Source organism: Carassius gibelio, chromosome B14, assembly GCF_023724105.1.
Source record: "Carassius gibelio isolate Cgi1373 ecotype wild population from Czech Republic chromosome B14, carGib1.2-hapl.c, whole genome shotgun sequence".
In the NCBI taxonomy this organism is placed as follows: Eukaryota; Metazoa; Chordata; class Actinopteri; order Cypriniformes; family Cyprinidae; genus Carassius; species Carassius gibelio.
This window is the reverse complement of record NC_068409.1, coordinates 24,534,137-24,549,333: the sequence shown is the minus strand read 5'-3', so window position 1 is coordinate 24,549,333 and position 15,197 is coordinate 24,534,137. Positions and strand designations below refer to the sequence as shown.

General features: G+C 33.5%; 2 protein-coding genes across 2 annotated transcripts; both read right to left on the bottom strand.

Annotated features, from left to right (window-relative positions):
• Window positions 1–263: 263 nt before the first annotated feature.
• Window positions 264–2,202, bottom strand: LOC127970931 (leukocyte cell-derived chemotaxin-2). The gene is made up of 5 exons (XM_052573645.1): window positions 2,073–2,202; window positions 1,675–1,707; window positions 1,491–1,581; window positions 750–901; window positions 264–556 (listed from the first exon to the last, which is right to left on the bottom strand). Exons 1-5 carry the CDS (start codon window positions 2,110–2,112, stop codon window positions 390–392), a joined length of 483 nt encoding a protein of 160 aa, XP_052429605.1. The 5' UTR covers window positions 2,113–2,202; the 3' UTR covers window positions 264–389.
• Window positions 2,203–8,819: 6,617 nt separating this feature from the next.
• On the bottom strand, window positions 8,820–12,252 carry LOC127970923 (proteinase-activated receptor 4). The gene is made up of 2 exons (XM_052573633.1): window positions 11,966–12,252; window positions 8,820–10,555 (listed from the first exon to the last, which is right to left on the bottom strand). Exons 1-2 carry the CDS (start codon window positions 12,063–12,065, stop codon window positions 9,558–9,560), a joined length of 1,098 nt encoding a protein of 365 aa, XP_052429593.1. The 5' UTR covers window positions 12,066–12,252; the 3' UTR covers window positions 8,820–9,557.
• Between the last annotated feature and the right edge of the window lie 2,945 nt (window positions 12,253–15,197).

The window sequence follows — 15,197 nt, the reverse complement described above, 5'->3', positions numbered from 1 at the left end:
AAGATGTCAGAGCGGCACACAAAAGGAAGCAAAAAATAAAAGCAGGTTGGCTTAAACTAAACATGAACATTCATTAGAGCACACAGCCACACTACAGATTCAAATGTCATATGATTCTCTTTGACTTTGCTTACTAATTATCAATGTGTAGCATAGAGCAGACACTGTTTTGAATCTCTTTGTGAATAAGTCCAGAAAAAAACAAGATTTATTTTTTGTATGTGCTATGATGGTACAATTTACCACACTGTAACACTTGAGGATATAATAGTCTTCAAAACTTTATTGTTAGATTGCAAAGTGCAGGGCACCAGAATAAAGAAAGAAAGCTGATATAAATGCCACAAGATTCTGAAGTTGTTTGCAGGAGGCGATCAGCTCCATCAGCATCAGAAGTACTTGGTGGGATCTGATTTGTCACACATTTGAAAGTGAAGGTGGGAAGTGATGCCTGGATAAACTTTCTGCATGGGGAGCATAGTTCCGATCTTCTGCCCTTTCCTGAGGGTCCCAGAGTATTTGATTGGCTTAACATAAAACAGCTTGAAGCAGAGACCTGCCAAACAAATCAACGTTGGGAGATAGAAGATTACTGTGAGATTATGACTTTGATGTATAAAATCTTTCTCCACATGTCCTATATTGCTAGTAGTATTTTATCAAGCAAGCAAACATGAAAGTCAATAAAATTGAGTTTTGCTGCATTGCTATTAATGCCTTTAGAACATTTAACAGATGTAAATACAAACCTTCTCCACTCAAGTTAATGCCATCATTTATAGCATTGTTCTTTTTGTAGGGAGCAGCTTTGCCGTTCAGCTTCACATTAAATGGAGCATAAACCGTGGCTCCGTCAGCACACACAATGTCAACACCCTGATGTTTCCGTTTTCCACCGTCTCTGCAGCACAAACACACGTAAAAGAATAATTCACCACAAAATTAATATTCTGTCATCATTTACTCAACGTGATCAAAACCTTACCAAATCTTGAATGTACAATCAAACAGGATGCATCAAGTTAGATCTGAATTGTGTCATCAAATATTATTTGTTTCTTGTGTGTCCTGTGACAGTTTTTCAGTGAATAATAATGTTAGTACACATACATTTCCAGTGTATGAAAAAAAAAAAAATACAGCCTGGCCTCTTTGGGAAATACCTTATGTTTCCAAAAAACAAAAATGAAGATATGGATTTAAAAGTAAATGAGGGTGTGTAAATGATGATGGATTTGATTAGTATGTTGTAGTATATATGGCACAGAAGATGTTTGGTAACATTGGGCTGTAGTGTCAAGTCTCTGGTAACACACTAAAATCAAAAGAATGTTATCAGTTTCATAACACAGCCTCCACTAAATGTGTCATCAATGACTTCTGGGAAGAGTTATGAGGAGAGGTCAGAGAAAACTAAATTTGTTTCAGATTTGTTTGCTCTATATAAAGGGAGTCAGAAGGAGTAGAAAAAACACACACACACACTTTACCGGCTGGCTCCATAGTATCCACAGCCGTACTTTCCATCACATCCTCTTATACGGTTCTTTGAGTTGCCATTGCAGAGGGGGCCAAGTTTCACTGTGAAATGAAAATCATTTTCTGTGTTACTTTATGCTCTGTCTGTCTTTATATGTCTGCCTGTTTGTCTTCTTCTTTATTTATATTTCATACCTTGACTAGCATCAACAAGACAGCTGCAAATCACTGAAAAAGACACACACATTGAGACTTTAATTTGCATAATTAGTTTTTTTGTTGTTGTGGTTGTTGTTGTTTAACTGTCTTTGCAATTTACTATAATACATGATATTTACTTAACATGTTTACTCTTGTCGCAATGTTTTTTTTTTTTTATTGACACCATAAAACATCAGTCAAATTTAGCAAATTAAAACTAATCTAAATACTTACTCTTGTTTGTGAGAAAATGTCAAGCATTTAATTCATCCTTAAATAGATTCGAGGTAAAATTACAACATGCTTTATTTGTGCTGTAGATTTTTTTCCCGTTTAAAGAACGTTTTCTAGTTGAAAGCTAAAGCCGATTAAACTTGATTGTCATTTCTTACCTGCCAAAAGCAGAAAACTGAAAAGGATGTAAAGTTTCATGGTCCTGTAAGCATTTGTTTTCAGATGCTGTCTTCTCTGCTGCCGTCCTCAGTATGATAGGAACATTTAACTGAGTTTTTATATGTTGTCTGGGATCATGTGGAAATTCTGCTTTCAACATTCATGCACACAATCCAAACACAATGGCATTGCTTAACAGCCAGAAAGGGGAACAACAGACTAGTCTCAAATGTAAACATGTTATTGCATTGAAATTAACCCAGTACAAAACATACAATGCAAACCAAAATCTTACAATCATTCTATTATGACCTCATTGGTTTTTTCTCATTGGATATTGTTTTGTTGGGCTTTGTCAGTTATTCTACAATGTGCGACTAAATGTGGTGTTACAAAAAAAAAAAAACACTAACTTATACACAACTATAAATTTTTTGTATACATTTTTAGTACAGATACATGTAGTATAGTGCTACTCAGGGCTGAATTAACAATAGGGCTAGGAGGGGCTGAATTTTATGAAGCCACGAGAAAACTTTCTGTACAAAAAGTAATGACTTTATTCAACAATTTGTCTCCCTGATTTCACCCTGGTTACATTTTGGAGAATATCCACGCACTGAACATAAACAGTGCATGCTTTTCTGTGTCAGCTGCATCACGCAGACATGCTGAAGGGTCAGAGAGCTCTCGGAATTCTTCAAAAATATCTTAATTTGTGTTCCGAAGATGAACAGAGGTCATACAGGTATAGAACAACATGAGGGTAATTAATGACAGAATTTTCCTTTTTGGGTGAACAATCCATTTAAACCAGTGCTACACAATGAGAATGAGAATAATCTGAATAATTACCACAGGGAAATGTTTATATCACAGTGAAAGTTATTATTAATGTGTGTCACCATTGCTTGAGTGCTTGAGTTGGTTCTAGTTGTAAGTCCTCTGCAATGCCGCTTTTTAAGTAAATGTGAAGCCTCCATCTGACTCCACAGCTTAAAGACAGTTCCCTCCTTTTTACTGTCTCTAAACAAATTATAATAATTACATTTGGATAAAAATGTTATTGCCATATATACACATGCATGCAAACATACACACACATACTGTTTATACACACACACACATAAGGTCAACATTTTACATACACCTTGCAGAATCTACAAAATGTAAAAAAAAATTAACAAAAGAGGGATTATACAAAATGCATCTTATTTCTTATTTAGTACAAGCCTGAATCAGATATTTCACATAAAATATATTGTCCACAAGATAAAATAATAGTGAACTTTATAAACAAGACCCCGTTCAATACATAGAGTTAATACTGTGTTGTTAGCTGAATGATCCACACTTTTTGTTGTTGTTGTCGTTTAGTGATACTGCCAGCTGTTCTTCAGAAAAATCCCTGAGGACATTTCGTGTGTATTTGAACTCTTTCCAACTAGTGTTGTCAGAAGACCCGGTTCTTTGGTACCAAGTCTAAAAAACTGAAAATGTTACGGTACCAGGTTTTTTTTAAGTACCGGTGGTATCGAGTACCGGGTCAACCAGGTTCTAGATGCACTATCCAAAAGGTGCGTATATCGATCTCTTCATAAAGCACTGAGACGTGGTGACATCAGAAGATCAACTAAAAGAGTTCAAGCAGGTAAGTTTCATTGTGTTTCCCATACATTGATTTATTTGTGGCGGCCTGACACAATATCAAAACTCACCGCCACAAATAGTTTTTACAAAAGGCTTTGACTTCATTGAATAATCATGGTCACTGCACCTGTCACAGTCGAAACCCCGGTGCGGGTGTTTTTATAGCACTGTATTTTTTTTTAAGGAAACTGAATGTCTTCAGAAAATTATGGATGTCATTTTTATTTGATCATGCCTGTAATGCCTAATTTAGTATTAGAAAGCAAGGAAGGCAATGTTCAAGCCTTACACATAAGAGTCTCAATTTATTAACATGCTCTACTGTGGAAATTAGTGCAGGTGACACCAGTGTCACACACACACTTCCTTTAATCACAGACTTGAGGTGAAAAATGGTTTGTGTCAAGACAATCAATCTTATTATAGCATTTGCATAGGACTATGACTCATAATACGTATATTGCACAGGATGCTGAGTTTGAAGTTATTTAAAGCTACAAGCCACAATCGGCCCTTACAAACAGTATGTTTTGAATAGCACTAGTTGTAACATTATCAGGCACTCAATATTATCAATACTCAGTTTTACATTATGCCATTCAAATAGCTCTGAATTGACTCAATCAACAAGGAGCTTACCGTTAACAGAAATAAAAGCATCTTTTGGCAAATATTATATATATATATATATATATATATATATATATATATATATATATATATATATATATATATATATATATATATATATACACAATGCAATGTAATAAATGTCTCTCTCTTCAGTGCCTCTCTCTGTTTCTGTCATTCAGGATGTACCTGTGAGCATTCGGTCTGCTTAATGGGACTGGGCTGTTTTTATTCGATCAAATAAATGCATGCAGACTTAAAGGATTGATTCACTTCTAAATTAATTTCCTCATAATTTCCTCACCTTTATTTATTGTCTTTCTTTCTTCATTTGAAAAGAAATTAAGGTTTTTGAGGAAAACATTCCAGGGTTTTTCTCTTTATAGTGGACTTCAGTGGGGTTCAGTGGGTGGAAAGTCCAAATTGCAGCTTCAGTGCAGCTTCAAAGCGTTCAACATGATACCAGAATGGATCGTCCATTTTCTATAATAAAATATAATACCTTTTTTAATCTCAAATGCTCGTCTTGAGTAGCTCTTCAATGCATATGCGTACTCTGTGCAGATAAAAAAAAAAAACAGCACATTGAGTGCAATCGTCCACACAGATTTTAGGTTAGTTTAATTATTGTTTTGATGTTAGGTTAGTTTAATTATTGTTCTGTACATTTACTTTATTTTTTTCATTTATTATTTTCTACATTTATTTTTATAATATTTTTTATTTTATTTTTTAAATTAAGTTTTTAAAGTAGGTTGATTTCATTTGTATCTTTGTTCTATTATAATTAGTTGCTGTTTACTTGTGTTCAGTAAGCTTGGTTTTACTTGCTAGTATTTTATTTTGATATTGAAATTGGTAACAAGAAATTTCAATGCATCCAGCAATTCTGATGGCTGATGGTAATTCTTATTTATCATACACACACACATAATTATTATGATGGGGGCCCTTCAGTAAGTCATAGCCCCAGGGCCCAGTGAGGTCTTAATCTGGCGCTGGTGCTACTTTATCAGTCTTAAACCTTTGACAGAGTGCATGCAAGTGGGGACATTCCAGTTTACCAATGAATATTGGCAAAAAGCAAATCAAGCCTGCCCTTGTGTTTTCCTTAAATCAATCAACTATAAAATTACAACACTTGATGCTGAACCACTGAATATGGGAATCCAAGTGAAAAAAAATCTACTTTTATTAGGAATGTCATTATACATTTCAGTGACAAGTAAGAGTTTGTGGAGCATGTCTAAAGGCTGTAATGTATCATTAAAGAAGCTAATGTAGGAATTAAAAAAATAAACCGTTGAATTATTGCAGTCTGATTGCAAATAAACCACAGCACAGAACAGTTATTTCATGTTTCTCCTTTTCTGTTTCTTTGTCAACAGAGACGGGACAAAGTGAACATGGAGACATTCAATAACAAACCAAGAGGAAGAATGAAATCAAAGGGCTGTTTGTTGTTGTGGGTCAATCTAGGGCATGTTTGTGCTCTTACAAATCAGACATACATATTCTTTTGTGTGTGTTCATGGATATAATAATGCACACTTTTGTAACCTAACCCTATCACTAACAAACAATGATACCATTTAGATATCATCACATTTTTAGCATTACAGAGAGAGAAATTGGTGTCGTCTTAATCATCCAATCAGGCTAATATCCATTTTCTACATTCAAATTTTCTGAAATCTTTAAATCTGACTCTTGGTAAGTCTCTTTTTCAAAAAAAGGTAGGATGTAAACTAGAGGCAAGCAGAAGAGTGTTACAATTTGTATGTTTTGTAATAAAGTTGTTATGTAGCCTACATTCATTTTTCTCACCGACACGTCAAGTAGAACATTCACTTCCAAAGTAAATTTGAAATTATCCACATAAGTATATTAAATGGTCACAAATTCATGAGCTGTATTGCTCATCCAGATACAGAATATATCAACAATATATCTATACCATTTTAAGATATGTGGAATAAAAGGATTAAAAATACTTACTTGCTACAAAATAGTCAGAAGAACCCAGACTAAAGGAAAGCAGTTTTGACGAATCAGTGGTCTGGCTTTTGCAAGTTAAACTCATAAAAACATCTTTGCTCATGTGCAAACAAGTGCGTACCGCACACAATCGTGAATAATTTCATTTCACACTCAAGTCGAGTCATTGGTGTGTGATACAGCATCGTCTGCGATAATATGGTTAAGTGTTGTTGTAATGATGCGCCACCAAATATCACCAACCACACAGAGTGCATATGCACATTGATTTATTAGTATATTAAAACAAAAAAATCCTGGCATTCATGTAGGCCAAGTTAACTTAATCTATATCACATAAAGAGTATTCTTGTTCTGCAGATGCATGAACACATTAAATAATAATTTTATGCAAGTTCAGTAAAGCAATACATTGCATACATTTTAGACATAATATTATTGTATTTGCTCAATTTTGCCACCAAAAATAGTTTCAAACAGATCACAGGACTCTTAGCAATGGATCAGCTTTTTGAACGAATCGGTTGCATAAATGATTCAGTGATTCACTCATTAACACAGTCAAATGCTTTGTTTCTGAATGAATCAGCCGTTTGAATGAATCGGTTGAATCTCAATGATTCACTCATTAACATTCACTTGCTTTCACCTACTGGCGGTTTTGATTTCACATTTCCACCATTTTTTTCATGTTTTAGATTATTTCAAAACCAGTTCTCAACGTTTTATGTTAAAAACAAACCTTGAGGCCTTTTTATACATCTGTATCTGCAGTTTGAATGCATCCATGTCCCCTATGAGATACATAAACTGTGTAAATACATGCTATTTCAGATGCAAAATCCAGAATTTTTTTCGTATGTTGGAATGAAAGACACTAAGTAACGGAAGAAGTGCTTCTTATTCTTATCCCATGAAATGAAAGAAATAGTTGAAACTGAACACAATCTTGCTACTCAAACTGTGTATGAACATATATATATATATATATATATATATATATATATATATATATATATATATATATATATATATATATATATATATGCTTCGTTTCCATTTTGCTTTTATGTGTACTTTTACTTTTAATTGCATTTTGATACATAAGAGGTCTGTGAAGGTGAACTCACTTCTTTCTGAGACTGATAATGTTTAAGCATACAAAGACACGTTTCATGTGAAATATTTATATATATATAAAAAATCAATATCCAAAGTGAGTGAAAAAGACTTCTTTGGTAGATAATATACATCCGATTTTTATTAATAAATCTGTTGAATCTCTAATATGGTAACAAATGAACAAACATTTTAATGCAAAATTCAACATACAGTATTGCACTAAAGGAGATAAAAGAGCATTACACTGAGCCACAATTGGACAAAAGACTTTTGTGAATCTTTGGAACAGGGCTGTTGCTAGGAATTCTGGGCCATGTGCACTCTGTCACACCCCCCCACCCCCCAATAGCAATGCCCCTGCTTGCGAAGAGTATGAAAAAAAAATGGCCTAATAGAGGGCTGGCAATATAAAAAGTCAGACTCTGTATACCTCAGACTGATAAATACTTGTAGGCGAATTAGGAGAGTTTCAGTTTTTCCAATTTTATCAGTCGTATCAAGGTTTTAAATGTCTCCACTAGAGGTCGGTAATGTCCACTAAAAGGAGTACAAAGTTCAGAATTATCATTTCAGAAGCTACATTAATTAAAAAACAAAAAATTGTGTTGTTAGTACAAATAATTTTAGTCATGTACATAATTAATGTTAGGAATTAACAACACGAAAAATGGAATCATAACTTCTTGACATGACAGTTAAGATATGGTTGCAGGTATGTTTGTGGTTTAGCACAGGAAGCACACAGAGCTACACAAAGATATAGATGCTGCTGTATTTGCAAGGACATGCTCACAAAAGGCATTTTAGTCTACCATTTGCCATTTATGGTTAATACTATGTCAGGTTTTATATTTTAAAACAAAATACTTTTTAAATACATTTAAATAACTTTTTTTGTGGTCACAAAAAAATTTAACCATCACTTCATTACATAAGAGTTAAGATATGGTTGAAGGTATGTTGTGGTTAAGTACAAGAAGTACACAAAGATACACAAAGGTATAGATGCTGCTGTATTTGCAAGAACAGGCTCATAAAACGCATTTTAGTCCACCATTTGCTAATTAATGGTTAATACTACACCATAGCTGCACTGTCACATTGTATATTACATGGCTGAAATGTCCATTACATTTGACCTTTCACTGTTAGAATTCATTAAATGCCTTCGGTTTTTAATTTACAGTTAAATTAAAATGCAGTTATACACTGAACAAAATTCTAAACGCAACACTTTTGTTTTTGTCCCCATTTTTCATGAGCTGAACTCTAATATCTAAGACTTTTTCTATGTACACAAAAGGCCTATTTCTCTCAAATCTTCTTCACAAATTTGTCTAAATCTTTGCTCACTAACAAAGATTTAGACAGATCTGCGAACAATATTTGAGAGAAATAGGTATTTTGTGTACATATAGAAAAAGTCTTAGATCTTTGAGTTCAGCTCATGAAAAATGGGGGCTAAAACAAAAGTGTTGCATTTATAATTTTTTATTCAGTGTATCTTCCACATTTTTTCTAAAGTAATAGACATCCTTCATTACAGTTTACTGATAATATAATATAATATAATATAATATAATATAATATAATATAATATAATATAATATAATATAATATACAAACAAAGAATTGTTTGGGATTTGTTAGATCACTACATTAACTACATGACTGTTTGTGGCAGTGTGAAAATGCTGAGCCATATTGTGTATCTTTACAAACAGCATTCAGTGCATTCATATTTCAGATGCCAACCTGCAGTGGGCTTCATGAAGGAAAGCCTTGAAGCATGACAACTGCTGCATATTGCCTTTCCTTTTTAAATGTTTTTAAATATAACTATTTCCTGTCTCCTGCATCACTAATGACTAAAGGAAATAAACAGAACAATGAAATAATATCTCCTCATATCAGTTTTTCCTGTGCAAATGAAACTAATTTCAAGTTATACACACAGATAGGCAGAATGACAGGTGGGTGGACAGATAGACAGACAGTCATCTATAGTAATTATTCAGTACGCCCTAGAATTTTTGACTTACATAACCTAATGTCTTCTGATTTGCATTCCTGTCGTGCTAAACTCATGATCCGACTGCTCCTTCAGTCTTGCTCATCTTTGATAGTAAGGTTACCTTTGTCCTCGATTCTGAGGAGGACTCTGAATCAGACCCAGAACATCTGAGAGCCTCCCATAACCTCTGTCTGAAATCCTTAGACACATAATAAAAGATGAAAGGATCGAAGCAGCTGTTAAAGGTGCTAAAAGACAAAGCGATCTGGTATGGAACATATAGGTCAAAAGCTGAACTGGAGTAATGCAAAAGCATGAGAATGTTACTAGGCAATAAGCAAACCACAAAAACAATTAACATCAGCACAGTCACTCTTATCGCATGTGCGAAACGCTCCCCTTCAGCAATAAGTGTGTGTAACACCGCAGAATAGCAAACCAGTACAACCAGCAGCGGAAGCAGAAAGCATAAGGAGAAGAGAACAGCAAAGTACGGCAGGAAGTACTTTTCTTGCTGTTCTCTAGGTAGTGCATCATGGCAGGTTGTTATAGGAGGGTCGATTATCGTATAGGACTGTTGTGAGACTAATAAGGGCACAGCAGCAGCTATAATCACGATCCAAACCAAAACACTCATACAGACAGAATTCTTTTTACTTCGTAGCATCTTGGCACCAAAAGGGTGAACGAGAGCTATGTAGCGATCCACGGCGATCAGTGCCAGACAAACCACGGAGCCGTACATGTTTCCATAGAGGAGCCCAATCACAACTCGACAGAATGGTTCTCCAAATGTCCAGTTGTTGCCCTTGAAGTGGTACACGATACGGAAGGGGAGCACCAGCAGTAGCAGAAGATCGCAGAAGGTGAGGTTTATCAGCAAAATGGTGGATGGGAGTTTCTTGGTTCGGAAGAGCAGCACCCAGAGAGCCAACAAATTTGACGGAAGCCCAATGAAAAAGGCAAAGAGGCAGACAAGAGGAACCACTAGTGTAAAGTTGTAGCTCTGGATCTGCTCCTTATCCTTTTCTTGAAGTGTGCCGTTATACAGAGGCATGCTTCGCAGCTCTAAGTGAAGGAAAGACAGATTTGTCCGTTTTAGTCACATCTTATATCTTTTATATCATAAAAGATGTTTACATACAGTCGACAAGAGAAAATAATAGTTGAATTTATGAAAAATGACCCCATTCAAAAGTGTACATCCACTTGATTCTTAATAGCCTTATATTAATAGCTACCTGAACGTTTGCTCATATGCTCATATGGGTCGTATGCAATTATTACAGAAGGTTCAAATGCTCACTGATGCTCCAGAAGGAAAAACCATGCATTAAGAACCATGGGTGAAAACTTTTTGAATTTGAAGATCAGGGTAAATTGAACTTATTTTGTAAAATAAGGAAAAATGTACACATCTCCATTTTGTTCAGGCTCTTAATGCATGGTTTTTCCTTCTGGAGTATCAGTGAGCTTTTAAACCTTTTTTAAATAGATGCATATGAGACAATCATTTACTGTGTTCTACACAAGTCATTCAAGTTTGAATTTATGTGCATTGAAGCCCATTTCCAATACACACAAAAAAATATAAAAATAAAAAGCTTTGCCTAATCCTAATTATGATAATATAATAATATAATGAGATAAAAAAAGTAATAATTTTGACAAAAGTAAAAATGATGTCATCATTTTTAGATTAAAAGTTGATGACATCCTATAAATTGATAAATGACAAGAAGTTATGTATAAAAAAAAATATTAATGAAATTAATTATTAATAGGTGCTGTTTGTGTTAAATAATTAAATTCAGTCAACTTTTCAACTGTCTTATCAATATTTAATTAATGCCTCATTCAATTAATTATTATTATTAATTATAATTTTGACTTTTTATATCAAATCATAATATTACAATTTTCTTTGCTCAATGGCTTTTTATCACATTATCTCAACATTTTCACTCTTAATTATGACTTATGACATAATTTCTACTTTTTATCTCATAGGCTACGGAATCAAAATGTCGAATCTTTGTGTTTTTTTGTTTTTTTCTTCTTCTTCTTCTTCTTCTTCTTCTGTCCGTTATGTAGTGTAATGGCCTCCATATGACTTGAGGGTGAGTAATGATGTAATGATGAAATAATTTCCATCCATGGGTCACCCAGTCTACTTTCTGAAGAATTATTTATTTTAAGGTCTAAAACTCACTCCCCTGTATCCTGCTGTCATTGGTGCCGCAAAATGAACAAATGTAGACAGACTATTTTAGACCGAATCTCATGTCTGAGCATGTTAGGCTACAGCTCAGTGCACTTCTTACACATTCGAACTGTTATAACGGTGCTTACGTTGATACTGTACGTAACTTATTCTAATGTTTTTTTAACAAAAAGAAGAACATTCCATACAGGTAATAAAAGACAATTAAATCAGTGTGTGTACAGTTTTTAATATAATGAGAATCAAAGACTTACTGATACTGGAGTTTGAGCTTTTCACCTCTGAAGCTGAAGAGACATTCAGAAAAATGAGGAGACAGAGAAAAGTCAACCGAGGAATTACAAAAAATGTCATGTTGCTGAAATCTCTTTCAAATAAGTTTTGTGGTTTAAAGGTGAAATCTTGGTCTAGGCTACTGATTCGTTTCTAACGGTGTGCTATTTTCAGGTTGTAGAAGTACAGGTCCACCGCGTCTTCATACACGGTTCCTCTATTCGCTTAGCGTTTGTCTCCTGGTACAGAAAGGTTAAGCAAAAAAAAAGTGTTTTAATAGTTTTGACTGGTGTGGTTTCTAACCCCACCCCCTCGTAACTTTAGACCAATCAACGAGTGTCTCTTGGCTGTTCCTTTCAAATCTGTGAAGATTTGAGACAGAAGTCGCCGCCTCATAGGCTATTTCTCTGCTGTTTTTAGGCTAGCATATGGGTTGGCCTATAGCTCAAGTCGTTTGAAACGATAATAATCATTTAAAACTTACAATGATAAAAACAACTGAAAACTTTAATGTTGCTAGCTAGGTGAATATTGCAAGTGATTAGTTTTGGCATTATAGAGCCAAACGATTTGGAGAGAGACTGGATAATGCAATGTTTATGAGTAGCCTACTGATTTTATATATAGTTTGTAACTTATACCTGCATTTATATTTTAATTATTGTACAGTGCTGAATGTAACACAGTAATAACATTCTGGAATGTCACATAACCACATCTGTATAGCAAACAGGAAGAGATAAGATCTGAAGGAAATGAAACGTGTGCTATGGGGAAAAAATGTCGGTTTCGCGTGATGATATTTAAAAAATAAAAAAAATAAAAAGAAGGTGAATAATAGCACTTTGTTCCATTTAACATTTGAGTTTTGTTTTGTTTTTACTTAATAATAATGTCCTATAATAAAAAATAAATAAATAAATATTACCTGAATTCAATGATGAACTGCCTTTAACTATCATTTTGCATTATTGAGACACAGTTTTCCAAATGAATGTTGTTCAGTGCTTTGACGCAATGTATTTTGTTTAAAGCACTATATAAATAAAGGTGATTGATTGATTGATTGAAATAAAATAAGTTTTGCTCCAGGATAAAGAATCCAAGATGAAACTAATCTTGAAAGTAAATATTCAATATTTCATACATGTTTTAATTTCAAATAAACTTTTGTAAATAACTAAAGTTAATCATTGAGCTTTAAAGTAAATCTTTTCACAGTGTCTGGTCTGTGTATCCCTGGGTCTCCACATGAGGTCTCACTTCCCCTTATCGTCACTGTTCATTGTTTTCAGCTTTTTCCACTTACATCGTTTGCACCTGTCTTTAAATACCTGGGTTGTTTCTGTCTTTGTTACGGAGTCCTTGTTTGATGTCAGAGCGTTATTGTTCTAGCCACAATAAATCACAACAACGTATATACAATTACAAATATATAAATTGTCAGTTTGTTGTTTTACACACAAGCACAGATATTTTTTTTTTCAAACACCACATGGTGAGATGCAAGAAACACATGGCAAGAAATCTGTAAGACTCGTCCATAACAACAAAAGACAAGAAGTAATCCATACACATGCTCACATTCTTTCACACACACAAACACACACACACACACGTCTGTTAAATGTTATAATATCAGTGTTGATGTTGTGAGTTATTTGTGTACTGTCATGCCAGTATAGTTTGTAAAGAACTTACTGTATAATAGTGTTTTTGCATATTTCTTATACAATTTATAAAGTTTGCCAAAAAATGTCAAATTCGATCTTAAGATATATTCAACAAATGTTCAATGCTTTATTTATAAACTCTTTAGCTTTTAATGACTTGTTTTGTCTTGTTTTTAATAAATGTTTACCTTTTGATAGTTATTCTTTGTGTGTAAAAGTGATTTTAAGATGAACAAGCTTTGTAAATTTAATGCCTTGCTCAAATTGGGTTCATTTTGGGCTAGCAGTGTAAGAATTTTAAACCATAGAAATGCAACCCAGCATGCTGGGTTAAACATAATAATTGGGTTGTTTTCAACCCAGCATTTTTTAGAGTATAATATTATAATAATATAAATTATTGTAATGTAGGACTTTATAGCCTCCACTAGAGAGAGCCAGATACAGTATCTGAAGAGTTGTTGATATGGTTTAAGTACAAACTGATATCTGCTATTATTGGCCAATGCAAGAGATTTGCTTAAAGAGGTAGTTAGAGGTAATTGTTTAAAGGTAAAATTATGGACAATGAGGTTGGAAATAATATGATATTGGATTCTTTTATCTACTGCTGATGATTGTCAAGAAAAAGTAAGGATTTGTTTGTTAGACTGTTAGAAAAAATTAAATAAAAAAAGCTCATCATATGTGATTTGTTGTCCAGTGCACCTTCATACTAATTGGCTATACAAATGCAGCCAGGTGTGGCAAATGTTCTGCAGGCAACATAAATATGATTTAACCCATTTAATCACAAATTGTTCCCAGGTAAAAGAGTGTGTGCAGTTTTCTTAGATAACCAAATGAAACAATATGCATGATAACAAACAATTAACAAGTTACACAATTTAATAATGTAAATCAATTATTTACTTGGGTAACACTTTACAATAATGATACATTAAACATTACTTAACTAAATTAGTTAACTTTTAGGCTACCTTTATTCATTTAGAAGATGATTTTATCCAAAATGACTTAAAAATGTAAAACATTTACATTTATTCATTTAGCAGACGCTTTTATCCAAAGCGACTTACAGATGAAGACAGTGGAAGCAATCAAAAACAACAAAAAGAGCAATGATATATAAGTGCTATAACAAGTCTCAGTTAGGTTAACACAGTACACGTAGCATGGGATTTTAACTAATATAAAAAATAAAAAGAAAACAGATAGAATAAAAAAATAAAAGAATAGAGCAAGCTAGTTAGAGGTCTTTACACATACACACACATACATATACAATTGCATAATAAATGAAAAGAAAATAGAATACAAAAAGATTAGAAAGGTAGTTAGATTTTTTAAAGAATAGAATTAGAATAGTGAGTGTTAAAGTTAGAGGGTACTAACTTTACTGTACTGTTCATTTGGTTAATTTCTTACATTTAGGGTACTACTACTTTTTTGAAGTTGTTACTTCAAAGTTCAAATGCACTTTGAACATCAATTAACAATGAACAATTGCATTTTTACTGATTAAAAAATCTGAAAGCAA

Excerpts from the sequence above, each read along its gene's own strand:
- LOC127970931 (XM_052573645.1), bottom strand. The coding sequence starts at position 2,112 with ATGAAACTTTACATCCTTTTCAGTTTTCTGCTTTTGGCAG. Across the intron at positions 1,708-2,072 it reads CAGTTTTCTGCTTTTGGCAG|TGATTTGCAGCTGTCTTGTT; the intron begins GTAAGAAATGAC and ends TGTCTTTTTCAG. Across the intron at positions 1,582-1,674 it reads TCTTGTTGATGCTAGTCAAG|TGAAACTTGGCCCCCTCTGC; the intron begins GTATGAAATATA and ends TTCATTTCACAG.
- LOC127970923 (XM_052573633.1), bottom strand. The coding sequence starts at position 12,065 with ATGACATTTTTTGTAATTCCTCGGTTGACTTTTCTCTGTCTCCTCATT. Across the intron at positions 10,556-11,965 it reads AAGCTCAAACTCCAGTATCA|AGCTGCGAAGCATGCCTCTG; the intron begins GTAAGTCTTTGA and ends TCCTTCACTTAG.